The 26,536-nt window shown below is 54.3% G+C and overlaps 6 protein-coding genes across 6 annotated transcripts; 4 read left to right on the top strand and 2 right to left on the bottom strand.

The window, feature by feature from the left end:
- Positions 1-6,541: 6,541 nt before the first annotated feature.
- On the top strand, positions 6,542-7,033 carry PLICBS_010116 (uncharacterized protein; the record flags this gene model as incomplete). Its single annotated transcript, XM_065601814.1, has 3 exons — positions 6,542-6,602; positions 6,669-6,962; positions 7,026-7,033. 3 exons carry the CDS (start codon positions 6,542-6,544, stop codon positions 7,031-7,033), a joined length of 363 nt encoding a protein of 120 aa, XP_065457886.1.
- A 3,767-nt stretch (positions 7,034-10,800) lies between these two features.
- On the bottom strand, positions 10,801-11,800 carry PLICBS_010115 (uncharacterized protein; the record flags this gene model as incomplete). Its single annotated transcript, XM_065601813.1, has 3 exons — positions 10,801-11,039; positions 11,109-11,452; positions 11,550-11,800. 3 exons carry the CDS (start codon positions 11,798-11,800, stop codon positions 10,801-10,803), a joined length of 834 nt encoding a protein of 277 aa, XP_065457885.1.
- Positions 11,801-12,948: 1,148 nt separating this feature from the next.
- On the top strand, positions 12,949-13,615 carry PLICBS_010114 (uncharacterized protein; the record flags this gene model as incomplete). The annotated part of the gene is made up of 2 exons (XM_065601812.1): positions 12,949-13,499; positions 13,552-13,615. The coding sequence occupies 2 exons, from the start codon at positions 12,949-12,951 to the stop codon at positions 13,613-13,615; spliced, it is 615 nt and encodes a 204-aa protein (XP_065457884.1).
- Positions 13,616-14,988: 1,373 nt separating this feature from the next.
- Positions 14,989-15,630, bottom strand: PLICBS_010113 (uncharacterized protein; the record flags this gene model as incomplete). Its single annotated transcript, XM_065601811.1, has 1 exon — positions 14,989-15,630. The coding sequence occupies one exon, from the start codon at positions 15,628-15,630 to the stop codon at positions 14,989-14,991; it is 642 nt and encodes a 213-aa protein (XP_065457883.1).
- Positions 15,631-17,106: 1,476 nt separating this feature from the next.
- On the top strand, positions 17,107-18,241 carry PLICBS_010112 (uncharacterized protein; the record flags this gene model as incomplete). Its single annotated transcript, XM_065601810.1, has 2 exons — positions 17,107-17,891; positions 17,943-18,241. Coding segments are annotated over 2 exons (1,084 nt in total), but the record flags the coding sequence as incomplete, so codon positions are not given.
- A 1,240-nt stretch (positions 18,242-19,481) lies between these two features.
- On the top strand, positions 19,482-19,635 carry PLICBS_010111 (uncharacterized protein; the record flags this gene model as incomplete). The annotated part of the gene is made up of 1 exon (XM_065601809.1): positions 19,482-19,635. A coding segment is annotated over one exon (154 nt), but the record flags the coding sequence as incomplete, so codon positions are not given.
- Positions 19,636-26,536: the final 6,901 nt, after the last annotated feature.

Below are 26,536 nucleotides of genomic sequence, written 5' to 3'. Positions count from 1 at the left end.
TAGAGACGAGACGGAGGCAACTAAAAAATAGATGCACGGATAGCGAAAAACTACACGAACGTTACAGAGCAAATTGCATGTAAGAAAAGGGCCTACTGTCTGTTTTCGCGATCTCCTTTTCGGCGAAAAAGCATTCCCCTGCCAGTTTCGGCCTCTGCTATTGGCTGCTGTCTGTTTCGGCGTCCACTCCGTCCTTTTTCACCGAAAAAGGCCCCTCACTCAGCGCCCGGGACACGGCCCTACCACCCACCGCTCCACTCGCGGCGGAATGGTCCGATAGGTCCAGCCAGCTCATTACTTGAGACGCGAGATGAGAAGGAGACGGCGCATTGCAATACAAATTCTCACCAAACCCCACGTGAACAGATGTGTCAGCTCCAGGGCTCCTAGTAGTGTGATCGGTCCGTCTCGTATCAAGCGAGGTCCACAGCCCTCCAGCGTGAACGTACCTCACGGGAGATTCGTACATGCTATCACGTGGGCCTTCGCGAACTTACATGCGACTGCCACGATGTTGGCCGAAGTGGGTCGTCGCGTACAGCGACGACGCGTCCAACCGCGACGCGTCACCGGTCTCGAAGCCCACCCCCCCCCCCCTTTCCCCGCCTTTGCCTGGTAATAACATGCAGCGGTTGCAACCAAGCACGAATTCACGTCACTTCAGTTCAGTTCAGTACCTCAACCACAATGCCCGCAAAGCAACTCAATTTCATCACAGGAAACATGAGCAAGCTTTTGGTAGTGAAGGAAATCCTAGGCGACACAGTCGAGCTGAAGAATCAGTCCTTAAATTTGGTGGAAATCCAAGGCACAATTGAAGAGATCTCACTGGACAAATGACGAAAAGCTGCAGATGCCGTTAGTCTTCAACCCAAATACCCCTTCGAAAATGTAACTAAGCTTTGCAGGTTGGAGGTCCTGTATTGGTCGAAGATACGTGCTTATGCTTCAATGCTTTGCAAGGGCTCCCAGGACCGTACATGTATGTCCGTCACGCCAATTTGAAAGAGCTCTGCCACTGCATTCCTAGCTGCATTGTACAGGTCAAGGGGTGCTAAACTATTATGTAGCAAGTGGTTCTTTGAAAACCTCGGGCACGAAGGCCTTAACAAGCTTCTCGCCGCGTATTCTGATAAGTCTGCCCAAGCTGTATGCACATTTGCTTATTGCGAAGGACCTGGCCATGAACCCGTCATCTTCCAAGGTCGTGCAGACGTAAGTTTCCTTATCCCTTGCCCATTTCACCTCTTCCGCTGACCAACCTAGGGCAAAATTGTCCCAGCAAGCGGCCCAACAACCTTCGGTAAGAAGAGATATTAGGACAACTTTACCATATACTTAGTCTCTGCAGGGTGGGATCCGATATTCGAGTACAGGGGGAAGACGTGCGTGGTGCAAAAGCCTCGCTTTTCCGCTCTTATATGCTGACTATGTAAGCCGCAGTTATGCGGAGATGGACAAGGAGGAAAAGAACAAGATCTCCCATACCTTCCGGGCGTTGGAAAAACTGAAGAAGTGGCTGGCAGTACCGTAGTTGCGAACAGTCTCAGCTGAATTGAAGTAACGGGCTGGGCCCCGTGTGGGCCTCGGCTCCGCTCTCGACCGGGGTCCACACCAGCTCCGGAACTCCGCTCAAAAGCTCGTGCTCCTTTCTGCAACTTTCCCTTCTTTTCTTCTTTTCTTCCTTTCTCCTTAGCTCTAGGATACTCGTTGCAGTCGCTCAGCTAGTTGTCAACACACTCAGTTGAGACTGTTGCAGGTTTTCACCAAGGATGCAAAGACATCTGCACTGAGGTCCACCGACCCCGGTAGCGATGGCAACGGACAAGACACGACGATGACTATAGAACCTACCAGCAGACACGCAATAGGAAGGGCCGACTCCCACAGAAGCTCCTCCGCAACACACACCGTCAAAGACTAGAGGAGGCGACTTCGACGGCCAGTGGACTGTGGAAACTAGTTCAGTGGACCAAGAACAGGCATGAGACGACATCTGCATGCCAGCCTGCACTCGCCCGGCCAAACGAGGAACTAGTTATCGCCCGGAGAGAAGCCGAGGTGCTCGCCACCCCTTCTTTTCTCCCCCGCTCCATGCCGACCTCTCGGACATGGGTTGATATGGATATCCATCTCCGGTTGAGTGCCCAGACACAACGCGTCCAGAGATCGAGAGAGCGGTACGGAGAGCCACCCCAAACAAGGCTCCTGCACCAGCTTCCCAGCCGCCACACTGGAGGTCGGAAACTCGCATCGGCGGAGCATTCCGTGTATTTCCTTTGCAACGGATCGACCAAGCGAGGTTGGAAGGCAACTTAGGATCCCTTCTCTTGCTCGAGGTGTCCGACCCTTACGACAACGTCCCTCGAGAGCGTTTACTGCACAACCTCCGCAAGCGTTGGGTCAGTGAGCTAATTGCAGGCTGGGTTGCATCGTTTCTCAACGACCGGTCCACGACCCTCAAACTGCAGGATTGCACTGCGACAGCGGTTCTGGTTGAGCCAGGCGTTCCGTAAGGATCGCCCGTTTCACGCATGCTCTACCTACTCTACAATGCGGATCTCGTTGAAGAATGTAATACGCCCGAGGCAACGAAGTGAAAATAGCTGGTCTGGTGTCGGACTTGTCGCGTACCTATTAGTTTCCAGGCCACTGTCGGGGACCAAAAGCGCACATAGTTGCCAGATTAACACGAGCACGTACAGCGCGGAAGAGCATCACGGTGTGTCTTACGTTTGGTTGCATGAGCTCGGTTGCATGGCCGGCATTAATAACCTCCCATAATCATGGCTTGACCGCGTCTTCGAGCCAACGAGGGGAACTTGTAATCGCGTCGACGCAGCTGGAAATGCGGTGGCAACAGCAGACAAACGCCGGTACAAGAACAGCGTACGTGGCAGTAGTTTCTTACCTACCGGTTTCTGCAGACGTTCCACTCCCTGAAGATCAATGATAGGCAGTGATTGTCAACAGGAAGGAAGTAATTTTGAAGTATGCCATTTGCGATCGTTGTCAGATGGTTCACACTGACTTTGAAGGATATACGGCCAAGGTGAGGATTGAAAACCGACCTGGACCCTTATCTACCCTGGGTCTCTGCTATCCCAACTTGGTGACCCGGCGATTGTCCCATGTGCCCGAAGTACACGACTAGTACACGACTAGTGTGACTCGCTGTACACACCAGTATCAGAATCAGGAGAATGTTTACAATTGCCGTAGCCCATCTGAATACGCCACCCTTCCTTAAACTTCAGCTCGCCACTCGCATGGTCACAGCTATACTGTCCGCAGCCACAGGCTTGAGAAAGATGGTACTCGCCGTCGCCGGTGCGATGAAGTGGCTACACGCTTGTCAGTTTCCCATCGAGTAATTAGAAACGCAACTGTCAACCATAGGCAGAACTTACGTCTCCTACCCACTCCGCGATCGTTGCGCAACCAGGCGCAATATCATAGTCGTTGTCGTTACAGACCTGTGGACATGTTACCTCTGTCGCACCCTTCATGGAGCAACCTCTGCAAATCTTACATAAATGGCAGAAGTATTTCCGCAGGTAACTCTGTTGCATTTCTTGGCCTTTATCTTGCATTGGCCCTGCTTTTTAAGATCCTCCCAATATTCATGGAGGTTATCCGGATCAATGCCGCCCTTGAACAAGTCTTAGTAATCTCACCTTGGATTTCGCCTGCATGATAATCAGGTGTACGAACAATGTATTTGCCCTTATCCTTGAGCGCACACGAAGGATGGTCAACTGGGGTGGCCCCAACGGCTCTAGGCTCGTCTCGGGGTTCCAAAGCTGCATTTGGAAGAGCATTTGCCACGGCTAGAGTAACAGTAAGGAGTGCGCTTGCGGCCTTCATGATGAGAAATAAGCGTATTGAGATAGCGTTTGGGAATCAGCGTGCTGATGTATTTGTCTTGAGCCTGAATTCATGAGGATGAGCAACCAGCTCTGATATATGGAAGGAGTGTCAGTTCTTATACTTCTTATACTCGCTTGCCTTATAGACTGTTTCTATTTATTGTTGGGTCCTGGAAGAGCTTTGTAGACTTGTCAGTTGACATCAGCGCGTCGTCGAGCATTGTGACGTCGGGTACATTGTGAATCGTCAAGGCTACCGTCAAAGCAGTCGCCAGGCACCCCTAAAATTGTTCTAAGAAAGGAATACCGAACCGACTCAATACGTCATAAGTCAGCATGCCGTAGGCGAGCGTAAGCGCGGCATTCCTTTAAAGGTTGTGATTGACTACCAAAATCAGAAACTTGTGGATATCTCTCCACTGTATGAGTGGTCCATGGTGAGATTTCAGCGGGTCGGCGCCACGAAGGATCCTGCATCTGCGGTCAGCTAAGGACCTAGAGCAGTATTTGTTGATCTACGTGCATGTTATACGTCACAACCCCACGTCAATCAGCCGCCAGGGAACTGCACGCATTCACGGTGCAGGCCTTAAATGAAGCTGGCTGGCTGGCTCAGTGAGTTTCGGTTTTTAGTTGTTCTCCAGCTGAAGAGAGCTCCGAGGTGGCTCCGCACCCTACCCCGGCCAAAGACCGGTCGCCTGCCAGCCACTCCGAGTTCCAGGCTCTTTCCACGACGCATGGCGCCGGGGAGGTCCGTTGGATCCCCGGCCATACCAACATTGCAGGCAACGAGCAGGCGGACGCTGTAGCGAAGGCGGCCACCTCCTTGCCCGAACTTGCAGATGCAGCGATGCTCCCCAACACTCGCTCATTTGCGCAGGACTGCCCGGCAGCAGTCCAGAGACGCTTTTGAAGCCTGGTGGGCCGCCTCTGCACCCGACCAGTACAAGCCACTGCATCTCAAGCCTACCACCAGCTGCCCACGAGAGCTAGAGCTCCCACGACCACTGCTCCACCCCTGCTCGCGGCACGGTCCCGCCACGGAGACTTTGCCGACTACCACGAGAGATTCAACCATGACAATGCGCGGCTAACATGCTCATGTGGCCGACGGAAAGAACCAAGTCATCTCTTCTATTGCCGAAAGATCCTGCCGCGACATCGGATGAAGCTGGCACCCTCACCGACCGAGCAGTCAATCCCGCAATAGGTAGAGACTTCGACAAGTTCGTCAAGTTGGCGAAGGCAAGCTCGTTTTTCGAATGGGCGTGTCCTCGCCACTAGGCAGATGGCGCTTTCTCTCTTTCTTTCTTTTGTTACCTTTCACATCTGCGACCCGTCCAGGCGGAGGGTGCCTCCACACCCTTTGCCCGCCCGGGTCAATTGAGGCTGCTCGCAGCCTCCGACGACGGCCTCTTTCGAGACCAGCAGAACACGGCACTTGGGTGCCGCGCTTGGACGACCCGCTGACGGGCACCGAGCACGAATTGGAGCGCCTCTGAGCCGATGAAATGCTGGATGGTAGTTTGTTTACTTTTCGGGATGAGGAAGAGGGGGATGCGAGGAGGTAATCTCTGAGAGACCCACCAGAACCTGTATCGATAACGTAGGACAGACCCACTAGCCCATGGGGACCTGAGCGGCCTCACGGCCGCTGGACGGAAAATACACTACAACTACTACTACTACTGCTAAGCACATGTGGCTGCGTGCGCATCCTCTCAGGACACTGTTGCCGCGTAGTGTCAAGGCTTGATTACATGGGACCGGCAGGGTCCTGGCAAAAGTAGGCGGCTCTGTCATCGCGACTTGCGCCGCCGCGAAAGAAGAAAAGGGAAGAAGAAATGGGTAAGACGAACAATAAACGAATCGCGCCGCCCCCTCCCCCCCTCCCCCCCGGCCCAAACAAAAACGAACAGTGGTACGTACCAGGGCGGCTCCTGGAAGAGTGCCTCGCTTGCATGGACGCGGCGGACGCGAGGCCACCTTGCTTGGCGCGCCGAATCTCGAGAATGACAGGGCAAGAAAACACCGCGACGGCCGACAGAGCGAAGCCGCGGTCGGGAGAAGAGGCTCTTCTCCGCCCCCGCCCTTGTTCGGACACGTCTTGGGCAGGCGGCAGATTCCCTCGATATACGAGGGGTATACTCTATACTCGATGACGAGCATTGGTGACGCGTTGTGGTTGCGGGCACCACCCAACCTCCCGCCGTACTTGTCGCCCACCAAATCAACCTGGCGTTAATTGGTCACAGGCCAACCCACCCAGTATCCACAAATAGCCATCCGGTCACGTGCCCCTGTCCATCGTATGGGTTTCTCGAGGGTGACAGAAAAATTACACTTCAATCCTGCACGTACATCGCGAACCAAACAGGCGACGCGGGTACGGACACAAGTACGTGGCGACCAGCGACTTGAGCGTGACAGATTCAGATGTGTCCTGTCACGGGGCAGCACCAACCATGCCCGCAAAAGGACACTCCCCTTCACCGAATGTGGACACGTATGCTCCTTGTCCTTTCACCGTGACCGACATCCTGCCACTCATTCACAGTCAAGTGACTGGCAAGAAACGTAAACGCAACGTCACACAGGGTGAGAAAGGATTGGTGCAGACGCGGCCACAAGAATGGCCATTTGGGCCCAGCGGAGACCCCCGCACGCAAAGGATGGATGTGTCATACCGCATCGAACCACTGAAGGGATGGCTCGACATGACACGGTACAAGAGTTTTTTTCGTCAGTTTACCCGAATGTAGTCCCCCTCAAGTATCAGACACAACTAACCGAGTGTAGTCAATAACGTCAAGTACTATAGCGACGATTTCGTTTACGTCGCCAATGACACGACGGTCGAGCAGCAAAAGCGTGCGATTGAAGATCCAGATCAACCGGACACGGCTGGCCGCAAAGGACACTGGGTGGCAAGGGTTCTTGAGATCAGAGCGTTGGACGAGCACCATGTCTATGCGCGCGTCTACTGGATGTACTCTGCGGATGACCTGCCTCCCAAGAGTGCTGCTGATCAAAGGCCGGTACCCGAGCAGGTGGCGGGCTACAGCCAAAACGAGCTAATAGCATCTAATCACAGTGAGTGACAGCTAACACCAGTGACCATCGTATGTGTTTGAGTTGCCTCGCGGTGGCTAACAGCACTCTAGTGGATATTATCAATGTCGTTAGCGTTGTAGGGCGTGCAACAGTCAACCATGTGTGTGCAAACGCCGCCGAGGACGAGGGCGGGCTGCACTGGCAATGGGCTTTTGATTATCGGACGTCAAAACTCTCAGTGAGTTACACATTTAGCACTGAACGACTATGTGATGCGAGATAATGGTAATGCTAATCAGCTGAAGTAGTGGTTGGGCGAAATAAATCCATCTAGCGTATTGCTCAGTCCGTCGGGAGAATCAACCATGGAGGGAGGAAGATCGGCCAGAAGCACACGGCCACTCTTGTCCATAACAGCGTTCAAAGACGACGTTAAGGAAGCCCAAGTCCCTTCCAAACCCGAGGCGGCCAGCGCCAACAGAATCAAAGCTGCCAAACCCCCATGTATTCTTACCGACGTTGCTGGACCATCGCCAACGAATAATCCCTGCACCAGCAATCACGCAGAGTCAAGGGAGAAGGAGTTCGTCGAGTCTCTTGCTTCCCAAAGAGAGAGCATCGGGTTAATGGGTCCGGCCGTCGGCCACGTAGCACGAGGCCCTCGTCCTGTCTCAAAACATGAAGACTCGTCACAGTCAACACTCTCTGCCTCAACGCGACGTACCAGCACGCGCGTTTTGACTCGTTTACAGCACATCCTGGAGCGTTCTTGTTATGCGTTCGCAGTCAAAGCGCTGGACCGCCAGGTGCTCCGGAAGCATCAATGGGACGACGTCGAATCGTTGGAGTTGAATCGCTTCATTACCGAGTTGCGGGCGATCAAAGATCTCCTCCCAGCCAGGATCAATCCGACGAAACAGCTGGACATCCTTCTTCGGTCTGTAGCTAACATCCGCCATAACGCTGTCCACCGCCGTAAGGTCAGCATGGAAGGCGTGGAGCAATGCCTCCTGGACGCTACGGAATTTGCGGCGCTGTTAGGCGATTTCCAATGTGTTGAGAAAATCTCAACACTCAGACGGGAGTTCTTACACGAATGCGGGAAGACCTGGACCATTGCAGGAAACGAGCGGAAGTTGCATTACTTGAAGGAGATGAGAGAGTAAGCTAGTGGTTGGGAACGAAGCAGACCTTCGCTGCTATAACGAGAAAGGGGACTGCTTGGGTGGGGATGGGAGGTGGATGGAGGCTAGCTGCTTTCTCATGGCGAGTCTCTTGGCTAATGGAGCGGATGACCAAGATGGCACGTGTGCATCACCGAAGCCCGCTTTCTTTGGGGCGATAGTCGAGTTCGTGCGTGAAGCCAGCATGGTGCAGTGTAATGAGATAAACGGCACAGCTCATCTCTTGAAATTGCGAGGCTTTGGTTGTCGTTTTGGTCCGTGTAGAGGCCTGACATTGTCGCCTTCGCTTGACGCCAACTTAGTCTATGCAGCGCGGGTATCAGATGCTTCCGAATTGTCTCGGCTGCGTCCTGGCAGAGTCTAGATTCTGATCTGGCTGTAAGGACGGCGAACACAACGTCGTATTGGCGAATCACCACAAGCAGTGACTGGTCCTGTCCAATGCTCCCACCCTTGGTATAGATATCAACGACAAACGTCCCTTGGTCCTGGCGAAAGATTTCCCAAGGCATGCCAATAGCTGAAAGAAGCGACTGAGTGAAAGCCACAGGTTTGAGCCAGCGCTGCGTTGTTGAAGGAAGCAAGCTGCTTGTTGGCCAAAATAGATCGGCCGAGGTGCAAAGATCCCGCACGGATGAATACATTCCGCCAGATCTGGGCAGGAGTCAGCAACTCAACGCCGTGAAGCATGAGTCTGTGATCCACGTACGCGGAATCGTCACCCAGAGGCAAAGACCAGAGCGCATCCCCTGGTGGGATCACGGCGCGACTGTCCTCTGGTATATCAGTGTGAGTGTTGAACAAACCAAGTGGAACGAGCGTTAGGCCCTTGATGACTTGAGAGAAGGGCATTCCTGCTACTTTTTCGCCGACATAGCCCAGTATCCGAAACGCCGCGTTGGAATGAGCGGGCGAAACTCACGGGGAGAAGACAAGACCCCTACCTTGAATTCCAGTCAGGAACTCCATGCTAAATCGTCAGCGCAGAGTTATTCAGCACGCCGCAGCTGCAATGTACCTTTTTTATTGCATAGTGGTTGCGAAAAGTTCCCGTCGCAACGTGGCCTTTCATGGGTGGGGACTTCAGGTACACCCATGCGCGCAGTTGGCAGGCTCTGTGCCGCTAAATCTGCGAGGTTATCTATGTGCCAGTTTTAACGCCCATTGCGAAAAACCGTCGTCACTCTCAACATAAATCGTACGTACAATCTCGAGGCACACCCGCCATGTGAGATGCCAACACGCCAACTGTAGCCTCACTCCAACTGACAGCATTGGGTTTCTCAGCATACTGCCTTAGCTCGGGGATGTAGGAGGAGATGGATCGTTCGAAAATCTTGAATCCTTCCTGCACCAGAAGCGTGTATACAGTGAACAACTTCGAAATGCTGCCGACTCGGAAGATGCTGTCTGCTCCCACTTCCCCCGTAGAATTGTTGAACTGCTTTCCGGTATGATAGAACTAAAAAGCTGCGTCAAACTCCGAGGCTGAGCACCCAATGATTGCTATTGAATTTGCGTTGCCCTCACCGGCGGCTGCATCGACGTTTAGTCGCGAGGCAGTCGTTAAGTCGGGAATTGAGAGAAGTCGGAGTTATGAGCGATTAACCTCGGGGCTGCAAATGGATCCGTGAAAAAAGGTTTCTGTGCAAGCAAAGGCAATAGGGCACAGCACCCTGTAAATGCACCATAGGAGAGAAGGCGCCATTCTCAAACGAAAGTTGGCCATTCAGTGATGAAAGTTGGGTTCCAAAACTTTGTCGCGAGCAGACGTTCTGCCAGGCGGCCGGGTGGGCAATATATCCTTGCGAGCATCGACACGGTCGCAAAATTTACTTTGCGTCTCACGACTAAGATAGTCTGCTGCGAAATGGCCGGTAAATTTCCGAGCCGTCTGAATGACGCGTCATCGTCATACCTGCATACCGCAGAACCTCCGCGGCCGAATCGCGGGTAGGTCATGTGGTGGATTATCTGTAAACCATAATGGTCCACAGCAAAGCAGAGTACAACGTCTCTTGCAATCTTTGCTTCTGTGGGTTTAACCCACAGAAACAACTTCCAAAGCTGGGTAGAGTAATGATTCCCAGAGCATGTGGTCCCAAATCCTCAATTGCCTAACCTAGAAGGCTAGTATTCTCCGCTCACGTCAAGAAAAGGCTCGTATCATTCCATTCAAGCACGAACATTCGCACTACCAGCAGAGGCCACAGACCGCGTCAAGAGCAGAATTACATAATCAACTATGCACATTATTGGCATATACATCGCCCCTCCGTGGACCAGGTTGTACGTAATTACCCAACGTCCGAGAGTGTGTAGCTGAAGCGCCTATTGTGGCACAGGACGTAGCTAGCTTTACGTAAAGAAGTCCCGCCTGTTTTCAGCACTTCTGCGGCACGAAGGCGGCATAGAGGCAAAGTGGCATTGCCGCCTCCGAGAAAGAACTTCACTCACCGCAGGATTTTTTCTGCAAAGGATATCGCCGGCTTTCAAGCCGTGTATTAAGAACCTAACACATTCAGCCTCTTAACGGCTCAAACGCTTTGCTTTGCAGAGTTGGCTAAGCGATCAGCTTCCAGGTCAAGGCCTGGGAGGAACATGGTCATCGTCCCTACCGCACGTCGCGACAGTAAGCAGTAACTTCACGCGCTTCGCGTTGAAGAGATGGGATGAACTTGAACTCCGTTATACTACACTCTACAGACAATCCAAAATCCGTCTTTCACTCTCGATATGCTATGCTGGTTCTCGTGGAACCATAATCGGGGATGCAATGTTGTAATGAGCACCGACATGATGACCATCGGTATGCTATCCAAAGCGATAAAGACGCCCTCCTTGGAGGTAAGAGGACCATTGAATCCTTCGCTGAGCTCGAAAACTCTCCAAATGGAGCGAATCAACAGGCAAATGGCAGCAACTAGCCCCCCTGCGGTGGTCAGTTCGTCAGCACAACTACGCAGCACATGGTAGCGAAACCCCCCGAATGCAAACTCACCTAGCATGAAGAATCGAGTTTTGTCATGTCTCAGTTTCCAGCGTGTCTTCCGAAAGATTGTGGCGAGGACTCCGCCGAATATCGTTGTGAAGAGGACCTGCGTGGCCAGCCCAGCAATCATCAGGTTCACGCCAATTGGATCCTCAGCATATATTGCAGCCAGGGAGCCCCCCACTCCAATGAATGCAAGAGAAATGAAGTCTCCCAAAATGAACAGCGCGGCAAACACCTTTGGACCGATGTACCAGAAACGCGCGAAATTGTAGTGTTGTTGAAGCGTCTTCAGTCCGAGGTACAGCGACGCCGATAAGAAGGTAGGACCGAGCGTCAAGCCGATGATGTACCTGCGCACGAAGGGAAGAGAAAAGTCTCTCGTCAGCCCTCCAAATTTCTCGTTCACCACCGAGACCACGGTTGGTGGTCCATCCTCGCCCGGCTTACATGATGTATCCGTTCTTGTTCTTTCGATCCTGCGAGAGCATGAGCTTCGCCGCGTACCCGAGCAGCTCGAGCAGCAGCCCACCGAGCATGCCAATTGCATAGCCGTAGGATCTCCAGAAGAAGTACGTAAGGATAAGTTGTACAACAAGGAGGATAGTGAAGATGGAGAGGAAGAAAGCATTGGGTGCGTATACCGGCGTAAAAGGAAGGACGCCGATGTGGTCCGTCGAGTTGAGCCCAGTGGCGTTCATTATATGTATTTGTCGAAGTGAGCCCCAATATTAGCAGACCATAAGACGTCTCACACCATTGTTACTTCATCGCAAAGCGAAGAGGTTATATTGCTCCAGCATTGGGGGGAATTACCTGAGCTTCTCAACGACTGGGTGCGTAAGCGCCGTGTTTTCGCCGTGAAGGTCCCGTGCACCGCCCAAGACCTTAGCTCGCGCGCCCTGGGAGCAGCCAGTAATATCTGGCGTCGCCCGCCACAGTGGGCAAGAGCGTGGAGAACCCAGCCAAATTCCGCGGCGATTCTGCAAGACAAGGGCCGCCATGCCCTCTGCGAATCTACCGCACCGCCTGCTCAACATGTGAATGACCGCGGCGACTCCCAGCACCCAACGTGGAGCCACATTACGGTATCGGGACACAGCGGCGACTTCGCGAGGAAATGCAGCTCAAGAGAGGCGTGGAGAGGGAGTCGTGCGACTTCTGCCACCGACGCAAGATCAAGTGCGACCGCGCGCTGCGCATAGGTCGAGGCAACGAAGGATGCTCACAGTGTTCACTGCGGCAACTGACGTGCTCTCTCGATGACTCCGACGATATTCGCATCCGCAATAAGCGACGACAGGCAATTGTACCCCGCGCACAAGTCACGCAGCACAATGATAGACTAGGCACGCGTTCCTCAACGCAAGGTGTGCTCAGTGACGACGACTCGCGATACCACCCGACACACACCAGGGCCCCCTTGTTTCCATCGCCGCCCGATGCAGAAACCGTTTCGCTACTAAACGACTCGCCACCCGATCTCTCATTCCTGAGAAATCCTCTCGAACTGAGCTTGGATGCCAGTCTATTTCTAGATCACATATTCGTGGCGGATCCAGCATGTCCTGCCTCCACCAGCCCGTCGGCAACTCTTTCCGCTCAACTACACTCCCCTCATCCTCCTGCTGCCCAGCCTCTCACCGAGCCTACTGGAGACTGCCACACAGCTCAACGCGAGCCATGGCTCAGCTGTGGTCTAAACTCGTCGACGTTCAACGACGCTCTGCACGGCTACTTTGACCTCGCAGCGTTGTGCATGCCCGTCCTTTTGGAAGACGCATTCTGGGAGGACTATCGAGCTGGAAGATGCAGCCCCTGCCTGATCTTCGCCGTTGCGTGTCGTGGGATGCCCTTCACCAATGCACCCGACAAGTGGGACGTGCAGCAGAAGTTGGCTGGCAAGTTCAGGGATGCCTTCTTCGAGGCCCAGAGACGGCCGGCCGGCCAAGCACCAACCCGTCTCGACGACCTCGAAGCGTTGGCCATCATGCTCCACTTCAAGTACAACGGTGCAGACCGCTCCTCACTGGATGATCATCTGGAGAATCTCTACCTGACGCACGACTCGCTTGTTCTTGTGGTGCTGCGGTCTTGCGCAGGCGGCAATGTGGCGCACGCTCCCGATGCCCCTACCGCGCTGGCACGAGCCAACGATCGGCGAACACTGCTTTTCTGGCACGTGTACGGCCTGGACGCCTTCAACAACATGGACTACCAGACGTCATCTCGCATATTGGACAGCGACGTCGACACGCCGCCAGACTTGTTGCGGACGCAGAGCGCGAGCTACCTGGAAGCCATTCTAGCTCTAGCAGTCATTGCGCGAAGAATCTTGCGATGGCTGTGCACGGCCACGACGAGACAGCGAGGGGTCAAGGCGGAAGATGTGGTCTCATTGTATGACGAGCTGGCGGATTGGCGCCAGAATCGCTGCGCAGGACAGCTACAGAAACCGCGACACGGCCCAGTGGATTTCATCGAGAGTAGGCACTCTTATCACGCAAGGTCGGTGAATCACCTCGCAGACCTACATCGAGCGGTGGCATGGCTCTTGGAGATCAACTGTTATATGCAAATCGAAAACCTTGTCGACCAGTACGGCATCCAGGAAGCAGCCACCATTTCATCTGAGGTTGTTTCCCACCGTGTGGAGTACGAGACATTGCAGGCAGTTGACCAGGTTGCAGGCATGTCGTCCTGGTTTACTCAGATCCGACTGCACGGCAAGGGGCCCAACCCACATTCCCTCATTGATTTGGCGCCGTCCATTTTGCGTGATGTCTGCAAAGGCCTTTGTGTGTGGACTTGTCTGAGGGCTAAGAAGCTGTTGCAGCAGCAACGGCAGGAGAGCGGTTCGCATGGGCATTGCGCTCGGTATGCCGGGAGGCACAGAGCAACCCTCCCCATTAAAGACCACGTAGTTAGAGACCATGTAGCTAGCTACAAGGGGGTCGCAAGCTCGTTGCGTGATGCAGTGGCTGCGGCTGTATCACATGGCGACACTGGACAGATTGTTGCTTTTCTGGATGAGCAAATCGAGGCTCTCAATTAATGGAGAGTATCGTACTCGCTCTATAATACAGCCGCGAGAGCTCGCCGTTTCCCCGTCTGCGAGATTCCAACCATGGCATTCCTTTCGATGCCCACGAGGGTGGTTGTGCCCTCGAGGAAAGTCCGACATAAGGTTCATCGTCTTTGGGGCCCGATCTCCCAGTCCCGGCAACATCGCTATGACTTCCGCAGATTTGTCTGTCGAGGAACGCTTGTCAACGCATCTCCTGTAATTGATACCAGGCCCGCAGAAATAACGGTACGGCCAATGAATCCGCAGGTGTGTCACTAGGCTAATTGGATAATGGCAGCATGGCGCGCCGGCGGGCCAGATCCAGCTCTGGAGCCTTCCAGCAGGTCGCAAAAGAAACTGATCGCAGGTACATTCCTTCCTTTGTTCTCCAGTCGCCAAACATTCTCATAGTCCCCCGTGACTCTGTGGAAGTTGCGGATTTGGCTCCGGTGGGGTCGCGCGAGCTGACTGAGCAATGCATGGATGCCTGGGGCGAACCGTCGTGTATCGTGGGCATCCTGCCACGGCGCTGCGTGTGGATATTCAACGGAGCACTGCTGTCAACAGTCTATGTGAACGAGCGACTTGATAATATTGACAAAAACACTCCTGATTATTAAATCGTCGTTGCTCCTTCCAACCATATCGTAGTATTCCAATCTGCCCACGTATTGCAATCATTTGAAGTCATCCCGTGTCCAATCGTAGTACGACTCGTCATAGGGTTCGATCACCTTGTCAAATCTTGAATGTCCTCTTCCATGCCTGTTCGATATTGTCTGTCCCGGAGAGAGCAAGAAAGTCCCTTCACAGAGATGTGTTTTACTTGATGGTGATGCGGCGCGACCCGTGCCTCTTCGCCTTGGGTACGGCAATACTCAGGATGCCGTCCTTGAAGCTTGCGCTGACGGCGTCCTGGTCAATGCTGCCGGGAAAGTTGAACGTGCGGGAGAATTCCCCAACGCTACGCTCGGAAAGCCAGTACTTGGCCGTGTCGGCGGGCTCTTTGGCGGCTACATCCGTCTTCTTGTCGACGACCTCGGCGCCGGAGCTCGTGGCGGCGTCGGCGCCCTCGTCTTCCACACTGGCTTGATGCGACTGGCTGGTCCGCTCGTTTCCGCCCTCCGTGATGGCCTTGGTTTGCGCTGCGTCCTCCAGCAATCCAGTAGGTGGGGTGCCGGCAGTGTAGGCCCGCTCGACGCGGCCGCGCACGACCATGGTCTGCGGCTCAGTGAACTCGATCTGGACCTGGTCCTTGCTCATGCCCGGAAGCTCGCCATGGAGCTCATAACGTTCACCGGTCTCTCGGACGTCGAACTTGGGCTGCCATACAGGCAGCGCCGAGCGCCGATGTTGTCCGTTTCCGTTGACGGGGCGCGAATAGGTGTCGAACTCGTCGAGGAGTCGGAAGAGGGGGGCGAAGGACGCGTCCGGGTTGTAGAAGTTGCGGGGCAAGAAGGCCATTGTGCGGGTTTGTGTGGGCTTGTTTGGCTGAATGGCAGTAACTCGCTTCAGGTTGCACAACACTCTTCGTGGCAGAGCCGATTTGCAAACTTGCATCGGGGGCTTATAGCTGCCTGATGAGTGATGCTTCCCGCATGGGTATGAAGAATAACGAATCTACGCGCGATAACCTCGCCCTTATATGTTGGGGTGGAGATCAAGTGAGACCCTCTGGAACATTCTCGGGGAGTTACTTGTAGGCGAGCACACCCGATTGCATTCAGTCGAACATTCGAGACTTTGATGAATATGTCAGATCGAAGACATGACGAAAGAATTACAGCCTCCTGGGACAGCTGCAGCATCGTGTGGTGTGATCCGACGTGTTGTGGCCAATCCAGGCGCGTTGTGGAACCTTCCAGCGCCTTTACAGGCACCAGCCCCGCCCGCCACTTCTCACTCGGGCACTGTCACGACAGCTGACGCTTACCGAGAATGTAGCCTGTGCACAGTGGACTTGGATAAAGCCATCTGGCTTGGAGGTGGGTGATAGAGGAAGGGATGACAATCCTCCTGCGGGGTAGGATCGGGGATCACACGAAAGTTCCAGAATCCCGAACATCAACTGGCTCCAATACTGTGGCATCAAGTGCGAGGCCGCACAACTTTTCGTCAGCGACTCAATGATCTCGACTCAATTGTCGGTATCTGCTTTTCGTTCACGCCAAGTCGTAACATTCCCTTTTTGTATGAGCAAATATGTCGCTGGCACAGCACGTAACTCAGGACGAAGGCTTCGATCATAATCTGCTCCGACAAGGCGATGAGCACGCTAGTATCACGAATGGTCAAGTGCCATTACCGACCCCGGTGCACGTTTCCGGTAGAACGGAATGGCATCGCATGAGTTTTGCACCAGCCAAATCAGTCTACAGGGAAGATCATATTGCTGCTTATAAAGTGTCCAGCATCAAGCGATGCGGTAAGTTCTCGTACGATAACTATGGTGCCACTGGCTTACTCACTGACAACTGTGCAGCCCAGGTAGTGACTTCAATTTTAGCCTGCTGGCTTTCTTCTGGCATCGTCTTTGGCTTCGCGGCTCTCAAGCCTGTGCTAGTCGCCGAGGGGATTTATCGCGAGCTCTGCGATTTCAACACGACAGCATCCCGCTACGAATACGCCAGCCACGAAATACCCTGTGGTGCGCAGGATCTGGCATTGAATTTCTTTTTCATCGTAGCGTCTGTTACTGCCAACGTGGCGTCGCTCCTAGCCGGTTCCGCGCTCGATAGATTTGGTCGACGAACCTGTTGGGTTGTGGCTTGCGCGTCGTTGACCCTCGGCAGTGTCTTGATGGGAGCCTCGTTCGCCATTCCAGACATGGATGGGTATCTTCTAGCGAATGCGCTGCTGTCACTAGGTGGCACGTTCATTTTTGTCTCCTCCTTCCAACTTGCGAACGCCTTCCCGAAACACTCAGGAATGATTGTCGCCATGGTCACAGGGGCTTTTGATGCCTCTGCCGCGGTCTTTCTCATCTACCGCATGATCTTCGAGGCAACTGCCGGTGGCATCACGCTCCAAAAATTCTTCTTCGGTTATACTGCTGTGCCCGCTTTCATCGCCATCGCCGAGTTTGCTTATATGCCGCGCGTCTCCTATCACACCATCAACGAGCTGGAACGGAGCATTGGCAGAGCCCAAGATGACAGCGGGGACATTCACGGATCTGATCAAGACATATCCGACACGGAGGAATTAGCAAGAATACATGGCGCTCGCGCGCATCAGCGGATGGCCAAGTTGAGCCAGCTCGAGAACATTGCTGGCGACGACGAACAACGCGAACAACGGCGACGTACGAAGGAGACCCGACAGGCGGCAAGTGGCGTGTGGGGTGTCTTACACGGTACTCCTGCCCACAAGCAGATACTCAGCCCCTGGTTTCTGCTCATGCTACTGCTGACCGCTTTTCAGATGTTGAGAATGAACTTCTTCATCGCCACCATACGTGCACAATACCGATACATGCTGCGCTCCGAGCCCCTTGCTGCGGGCATAAATCGCTTTTTTGACGTCGCATTACCAATTGGAGGCGTAGTATCAACGCCAGTCATCGGCCTATTGCTCAACAACTTCAGCGTATCCATGGTATTTGCCTGTATCACTATCTTCATCGTCGCCATTGGTGTTCTCAACTGCCTGCCACTTGTCTGGGCAGGGTACGCCACCGTCGTTGTTTTCGTCGTATTCCGGCCGCTTTATTATTCCGCTATTTCGTAAGTTCGCCAGACACAGCACACTAAGGTATGGATTCTGACACGCTATAGCGACTATATAACTAAGGTGTTTGACTTTGATACCTTCGGACGTATCTACGGAACGGTCGTATGCTTTTCAGGCATAACCAACCTCGCTCAACCCGCCCTTGACGCGCTTACGCATGAGGTCTTCGTGGGGAATCCGATTCCCGTCAACGTCGCACTTGCAGCAGGAGGGGTAGTCCTTGGTACAGCTTTGACCATCTTTGTTGCAGTTATGGGTCGGAAGTTTGCGGATAAGCAAGAGTTTGGTGGTTCCGACAAGCAGGAGCGGCTTCTGCCTGGCAACCAAGCTATTGGGTACAGAAGTATGTTCCAACATACTTAATTACAGGAGGTTCAACGAGGCGTGGATCACGGTTCTGTGGGGGCCACAGCAACCGAATAGGTATGCTACGGATGACATTGGTTCGAGTGCGGAACTTTGTGCTAGTTCTATCGGTGCCGCGTCGAGACGTGGTTAACGAAGAGCAGAATGCGCACTCGTTCGCGACCTCCCTCACAATAGATCACATTTCGGCTGGTCAAGGTGTTCATCACCATGTGTTGCAGCCTTAGCCGTGCCACGGCGGCCAGAAGTACACAAACCCCAGGTTCGAAATGATCCGGGCATGGCGTCGGGCGTACCAGCAGTACTTTTACGGTTATGCAGCCACAATCGGCTGGTTTGTGATGTGTGACGACAGACAGCCAATTATGGCGGTGGACACCCAGAATCGGGTTGTGGGAAAAAGAAGCCGATTGCGGCCGGACACGATCGCAGGGCTGGAGGCGGATCCACGTTTTAGCGGCCGTGCGCAGATGTATTCTGGCTGGTCTATTTCCCTTTAGACCTTTCTACCTTCCACAGTGCATTGCTGTCCCTCTCAGAACACACACAATGCATCCATTTGTGTGCCGCCAATTGGGTATCCTGCGGCCCCTACCATGCGGATGACGTTATAACAGCCACTAGTACCGTGCAGCGGCCATGTCCGAGGCAATGCACCTGTCGGCAAGTTGCAAAACCTTGTAGCTGACGTCAGAAGATCGGACCATCTTACGTATGTGCTGCGGGGTATTCAGTGCGCGTAGTTGGACATGTCTTCAAACCCGAGAGTTAGAGCCAGCAAGCCGCTTGATCTGATCTTGGATAACGACAATCGATGTTTTTCGCAACTATACATGATCAGGCGGGTCATCAGTATTCGCCCCTTCCTCGAACAGCTGATGAAGCACCGGCAGCAACGGGAGCAGGAGCATAGGTCGAGGAGAATGGGCAGTGTTGGGAAGTCGGCTAAGGAGCCCCGGATTTGCTTGGAGGAAAACCAACTTACAGCGAACGATTGGGTTGTCCTTGAACGCTTGGCCAAGCTTCTGGGCTTCTTGGCTTCTATGAGGATGCTGTCAAGATTTTAGAGGGCGACGGTCAGCAGCGCAAGCGGAAGAGAGGGTGGGTAGGGTCGTATGAAAATGTTTGGGAGGTTGTCCAAGGATTCGAGTTCCTTTTGGAGGTCCCCGAGGACTACAAACAACCAGCATCCAAATACTCAGTCCAGAACACTTCAGGATTAACGTCAACCACGGCTGGGAGAAACTCAGCAAGTACTACAGCCGACTGGACGAGACACCGATCTACTATGTGGCCTTGGCATTGCACCCGGCTTTCCGGTGGGGATATTTCGAGAACGAGTGGAAGTATAACCCGACGTTATTTGTGAGGGTAAAGCAGATGGTTCATGAAGTATGGGATACGGAATATTGCCACCTGTAGACGGCGCGGAGTGTGGTGGCTGACGAAGGCGAGGAACTGGTTGCGAAGCGGAAGTAGTACAACCCATTCCAAGCGTACTGTGATCGCACTCGAGCGGCACCTAGGTGCATTTTGATGAAAGACGAGGGGGTCTCTCCATCGGCCCGCACTGGTGACGACACAGACGAGCTTGAGTTGTGGCAGTCCTCGTTTGAGGAGCGCGATGACGAAGTCAGAGGCCCAATATCGCATTGGCATGAGCGCAGACGACGATATCCACGCATTTCGCGAATGGCGCTGGACTCCCTCACGATTCAGCCGATGTCGGCGGAGTGCGAGAGACTGTTTTGCGGCGGCAGGGCGTATGGTGACGCCCCTACGAAGTCGGCTTGACGCGGACATTATTAGGATGTGCCAAGTTCTGCGGTCGTGGTTACGGGCTGGGGTGATTGACGATCTGGACGCACTACTGCTCCCTGTTGCAAACTTGAGCGCAGAGGATGAGGCATAGGACAGACAATGGATGAGAAGATTCGAAGAAACTGGGGAAGAGGACGAGAGGTGGGAATAGGTTCACTTGGGGTGACACGTCAACTGGTGGACATTCAACTCAATTTGCCCACCAATTGATCACTCCACTGGCAAGGGCCGTTGATCAGGTCAAGTCAACGCAATTGAGGCATCTCGTGGATTGAATTGGGTGGTTCGCACCCTTGCTTGGTACCATGGCCGGCGGCAACATCGCAGTGGCGGTAGCCGAGAGACTTGTGGGATGTCCGCAAATCCGTTCGCATTTTATCATCTTGGACTCTCTCCCTGGGTACAATCCTGCAGAGCGTGATGTTAGAGAAAACACCACTGATGTATGGAGCCCATATCACCCGGAGAACATCACCTATCGCGGGGTCGCAATGGCTGGTGACTCAAGACGACGATATTACTACTTCGGAGATTGCCTTTTCGACCATTTGAGCGCCATGCAAGTTAAGCATTGTCGCCATCTGATACTACGAATTAAGTGCCTGGAGCCATTGGGCCATTATCGTCCAGATGAGTCGCAACAGGCTGTGGTAGGATCGCAAACAATGTCGTGGTGCATGGTGTTAAGGCTCACCATTATAACCTGATGATCGGGGAGAACGCGATTGAAAAGGTGGCTTCCGTTATCCGCATGCAGCAGTTCAGGTAAATAGAATGTGGCGACTGGGGTTTATTCCCAAGGGATATATATGCCCAGCTGGGTTTATCTTGGCAGATAGAACGGTGTAACGGTCTCAACTGAGTGTGTTGACAACTAGCTGAGCGACTGCAACGAGTATCCTAAAGCTAAGGAAAAAGGAAAGAAAGAAAGAAGAGAAGAGAAAGTTGCAGAAAGGAACACGAGCTTTTGAGCGGAGCTCCGGAGCTGGTGTGGATCCCGGTCGAGAGCGGAGCCGAGACCCACACGGGCCCAGCCCGTTACAATACCCCCCTCCTCCTCCCGTTTTGAGGGGGTTGCCTCGATCCAACTTTCCCATGAACCGCTTCATACTGAGCCAAGGCTGTCGTGTCTGCGACAAACTTCACCGGTTCCCACGTTGGTTCTACCCAACCAACCCATTTGACAAGCACCTTCCACTGCCGTCCCACCTTCTTCCGTCCACGAACCTCCTCTACCTCCCACAACTCGCCGTCATCCGTGAGGATCGCCGGTGGTCGATAGTCGTCCGATGTCTGCGACGGAAGCGGATCGTCCGCTGCTAATCGTAAGAGAGACACGTGGAAAACGTTGTGGACTCCAGGCGGCGTGTCAAGTCGACATGCGTGCGACCCAACTGTCTCCAGGACTGTATACTTGCCCGAAAGCCAATCCAGCTTCTTGGATGGTCGATTGGACCGAATATTGCGCAGTCGAAGCCATACTTTGTCTCCTGGCTTGAACTGGTCTGAAGGTTGCCGTCGGGTGTTGGTATTCTCCTCTTGTCGTTCCTGTGCCGAAGCCATGGCAGCTTGCGCCCATTCCGTTGCCTCTTGGAGCTGTTGCACGATGCCTTCTGCTCTGGCCACGGGCGACTTGCCGTCCATCCGCAGCTTCTCTTTAACTTGGATGGGCTCGATGTGGTAGCCGTGCGTGAGAAAGAACGGGCTCTGTCCCGTGGAGGTTGCCGTGCGATTGTTGATGGCCATGGCGGCCGCCGGTAACAGCTCGTCCCAATCGTCCTGCGCATACGTCGCGAAGATGCGAATGTATCGTTCGACCTCTTGATTAGCCCTCTCCGTGGCGCCATCTGTCTCGGGATGCCAGGCCGTCGACAGTCTCTGCTTGATGTGCAATAGCTCACATAGTCTCTTCCACATCCTGCTGGTGAACTGCGTTCCTCGGTCGGTGACAACTGCCCCAGGGATACCATGGTGCTGAACCACGTTTCGCACCAAAGCTTTGGCCGTCGTCTCTGCCGTAATATCTTTGAGCGACTCGAAAATAACGCTCTTGGACAAGCGATCTGTGACGACCATCAAGTTGGTGGACCCGTTTGACCTCGTCGGCGGCAGGCCTGTCACAAAGTCGATTGACAACTCCGACCAGATCCGCTCAGGGATGGGCAGCGGCTTCAGAAGTCCGCGCCGCTTTTCCCTCCAGATGTTACTCCGCCCGCACACGTCGCAGTTCCTCACAAATCGGCGGGCATCTGCATCTAAGCCTGGCCAGTAGAACCGTCTACTCAACAGGGACTTGAGCATGTCCCGTCCCGGATGTCCCGCGAGTGCCGAATCGTGCGTTTCCTGCATCAGTCGGGTGCGTAAGGGCTCATAATTAGGCACCCAAATCCGTTCTCGCCAACAAAGTCGCTGGCCGTCGTCGATGGAGCACTCTGACAGCATAACAGGCAGACCCCACTGCGATGGTAGTCGTCTCTCGCCCTGCTGTACCGCCTTCCGGATGAGCCAATACCGGTTGTGCTGCCTCAGGCCATCATTCCATAATCTTTGCAGCTCCTCGTCTATGAAAGGGTTCTCGACTGACTCATCTTGCTCGGCCGGCGCGTCACCAGGCTGGTCAGTGTCTCCCTTGGTGACATAACCGCTTTTGACTCTCGTCACCAGACCACCTCCCTTGATTGGCTCGAGCAATTGTACGCGCCGTCCTCGGAGGCGCTCATCTTCGGCGCTCTGTGGCATGTCCTGTTCCCGTCGCGATAGTGCATCCGGCACCACGGCTTCCTTACCCGGTCGGTGCTTGATCGTCAAGTTGTATCGCGATAGTGTCTCAGCCCACCGTGCTTGCCGCTCACTCAGCGGTTGCTTCTTCGTGAAATATTGTAGGTTGAGATGGTCCGTCATGATGGTGAACGACGCGACGCTCCTTAGCTCGGCGTCCCAATGCTCCAGGCAGCGAATGATCGCCAACAGTTCTTTGTCGTGGATTGGGTAATTGCATTCCGCCGGCGCGTTCTTCTTCGAAAAGAAGGCGACGGGTCGCATGATGCCGTCATCACCCCGTTGCGAGAGTGCGCCTCCGGTGACATAACCAGACGAATCTGTCTCGACAACTGTTTCCCTGTCCGGATCCCATTGCGCAAGGACCGGTGCGCTGATGAAGCGCAATTTTAGCTCCTCAAATGCTGTCTGACACTCCTGGGACCAGGCAAACGTAGCATCCTTCTTCGTAAGCGCCGTCAACGGTGACGCGATATTTGAGAATTTCGGGATGAACTGCCGGTAGTAATTTGCAAAGCCCAGAAAGCTTCTGACTCCCTTCACGGAGCGTGGCGGCTGCCACTGTTGGATTGCTTGCACCTTCTCCGGATCCACGCGGATGCCCTTTCCGGCTTCTACAATGAAGCCCAAATACTTCACGCTCGTCGCTTCAAACTCGCATTTGTCGATGTCGATCTGCAGTCCCGCATCCTTGAGTCGCGCAAGGACTAGTTTGACTTTCTTCCGATGATCAGCGAGTGAGCCGCTCGAGTAGATCAGGATGTCATCAATGTAGGCCGAGCAGAACTCATCGAGAAACTCCCGTAGCGTGTGGTTGATGTAGCGCTGAAAAGTCGCGGGTGCCCCAGTCAGCCCAAATGGCGTGACCAGCCATTCGTAAAGCCCGTATCGCGTGCGGAAAGCTGTCTTCCACTCGTCTCCCTTCTCGATGCGTACTTTGTGGAACGCAGCAATGACGTCCAGCTTCGTCAGCCATTTCGCCTTCGACAGCGACCGCAAGGTCTCCTCAATCAACGGTAGCGGGTAACGATCTTTCTTGGTGATTGCGTTCAACCCGCGGTAGTCCACGCAAAAACGCAACCCTCCGCCCGGCTTGCGCACAAAGAGCACGGGCGCGGATGCCGGCGAACTGCTCGCGCGAATGAATCCCTTGTCGAGTAACTCGGTGAGCGTCCTGCGTAGGACAATCAGCTCTTCTCGTGACATGCCGTATAACGGTCCCCATGGCGGCTCTTTCTCTTTGCCGTTTGCATCCCTCTCTAAAATAATCTTATGATCTGAGCCGGGTCGATGCGGTGGCAAGCGGTCTGCCTGACCTCGGTCAAACACCGACAAATAGTCGTGATAGTGCGTCGGCAGCTTCTCTCTGGCGTCGGTCTTCTTCTTCGGCGCCAGTGCCTTCTCAATGTCCGCTAAACTTGCCGAGAAAACGCGCAGCCCGCGCTGGTCCTGTTTCTCCTTCCTCGCTCGTCGGACAAGCCCTGCGAAGGTCGCTGCTGGCTGTCCGGACAGTTCGTATCGCTCGTAGCGGTTGGGGTCTCTTTCTTTGACCCAATGATCCTGTGAGCCGATGTGCAGTAAGCCCTTCGAGGGGTAAAGGGCAACGTCCTCCTTGTTCATCCAGGTTCGCCCAAGCATGACTTCATCAGTCTGGTCGGGGATAATGTAGAAGAAAAATCGCTTCTTGCGGTATCCATCGATGTCGATGTCGGCGTAGGTCACGCCCCGGATAACGCCAGGCAACGACGTGCTTACCTCGTCCAGCGTTCGTGGCGTGATGGGAATACGCGGCAGGCGCGCCTTGCGGACTAGAGCTTCGTTGACCGTCCCGTAGCACAGACAGCCGGAATCGACGTGGGCGGTCGAATAATATTCTCGGTTGATCCCTATGTTGACATAGAAGGGCGGGCTGTCCATTTCGCGCTCCAACTGTTTCCACTCTGCCCGGGCCTGCTGGTGCTCCTGGCGGCGATTTTGGCCAGGAGCTATTCGTTTCCCAAATCGTCGTCCGAGGCAGTCTCATACTGACTGCTTCGCTCGTCCTCTTGCTCCTGGTGGTCTCTCGTCTTAAGTTCGACCCTGGCAACCTTTGTTTTGGGCTGTGGACGCTCCGGCTTCCCCGCTGGCTCTGGCTTCCCAGCCGGGCGCTCCCGCGGTCTCTGAGTGCAGTATGCGGCTATATGGCCGATTTCGTCGCACCGGAAGCACCTCCTCTCGTCTCGCGACCAACGCCTACTGTCCTTACGTTCGTCTTGTCGAGCACCAGTTCGTCCTATCTTGGTAGACTCCCAATCCATTTGTTCCGGGCTCTCCGTCCTCGATGATAATGCCAGCTTGGGTTGGTGGTAATGATTCGTATGTCCCCAATTCGGGTTCGCTTTCCCGGGATTTCCAACCTTCTCCTTCCTGTTCAAGCCGTCGAGCCTAGAAGATACTTTCTGTAAGGTCTGGACCCAGGCTGAGTACACTCTCCGATCTAAATCCGTATAGACTGTTGCGAGACGTAGCTGCTGGTTGAGTGCCCCTTCGAGGTAACTTATCTTGACATCCTCCGGCCAGGCCGCACCGCCCGAATCGGCCAATTCTCTCTCGAACCTCGGCAGGAAAGTAGCGAACGACTCGTTCTCTCGCTGCCTGAGGGTCCGCAGCCTTTCCATCGCCCGCGCTTTTGCATTGGGGTCCCCATAACACTCTTCCAAATATTGGAGGTAATGATCCGGATCCGACATTCCGTCGTTCCCTCCTGCTTCCACATACGCTATGGTCATCCGCTGCGGTGCGCCACCGAGCCTTGCATAGATGTAGGCGAATTGATCGGCCCTGCCACCTATGGCTCCTCCATCCACTCGAAGCTTGTTCTTCATTTCGCTGAGCCAGGCACGAAATTCCAGCCGGTTTCCTTCGAACCGCGGGGGATCCGGCAGAGTCGGTTTCCTCTTGGCTGGCGCGACTTCAGTCAAGTTCGCTCGACTGCCTTCCGACTGTGCTGTATCGACGGATGGTGGCGCGCAGGGCGTCTCCGTTGGCGTGGCGACAGCTGACTGGAGAGCGCGGATTTGTGTTCTAACCTCTTCACGGTCTGCTTCGCGTTCTGCACGCAACGCTTGCAGTTGTTCCGACATTTGGCTCATCATTTGCATGAGCATTTGGGAGGTTCGCTCCTGCGAGCCTCCATCGTGGTTGTTAGCCTCCATCGGGGAAGCTGTTCGTCCGGTCGTTCGTATCGAAATCTTTCGATTCAGGTCGGGTGTTTCGATCAGGCGAGATGTTTTCGATTCGGCTCGACTTCCTATCCCTTCCTGGGATCTTCTGCTACTCGTGGTGCACACGAGGCCTCTGCAGGTAAGCTGTGCTCCGTTGCCCCTAGGCAAGAGCCTTCCGCTACTCGCTATCCGAACGAGGTCCTAGCGGGAATCCGATACCGCACTGCTCGCAAGCAGTCTTCTGCTACTCGTGTGCTGCACGATGTCCTAGCACGCATCCAAAGCTCGGTCGCCCACAGGCGAGAGCCTTCTGCTGCTCGTCGCTTGACGAGGTTTTCGCAGGAACCAGTACTCAATTGCTACTTGCGCAAGAGTCTTCCGCCAATCGTCGTAGATGGCGGGCACGTGGGCTAGCCGCGGCTGCCCTACCTCTGCTGCTCCGTACGGGACGAAGTTACCAGCCTTCTGCT

Source organism: Purpureocillium lilacinum, assembly GCF_023168085.1.
Source record: "Purpureocillium lilacinum CBS 284.36 DNA, scaffold_8, whole genome shotgun sequence".
Lineage (NCBI taxonomy): Eukaryota > Fungi > Ascomycota > Sordariomycetes > Hypocreales > Ophiocordycipitaceae > Purpureocillium > Purpureocillium lilacinum.
This window is presented reverse-complemented; position numbering and strand designations above follow the sequence as displayed.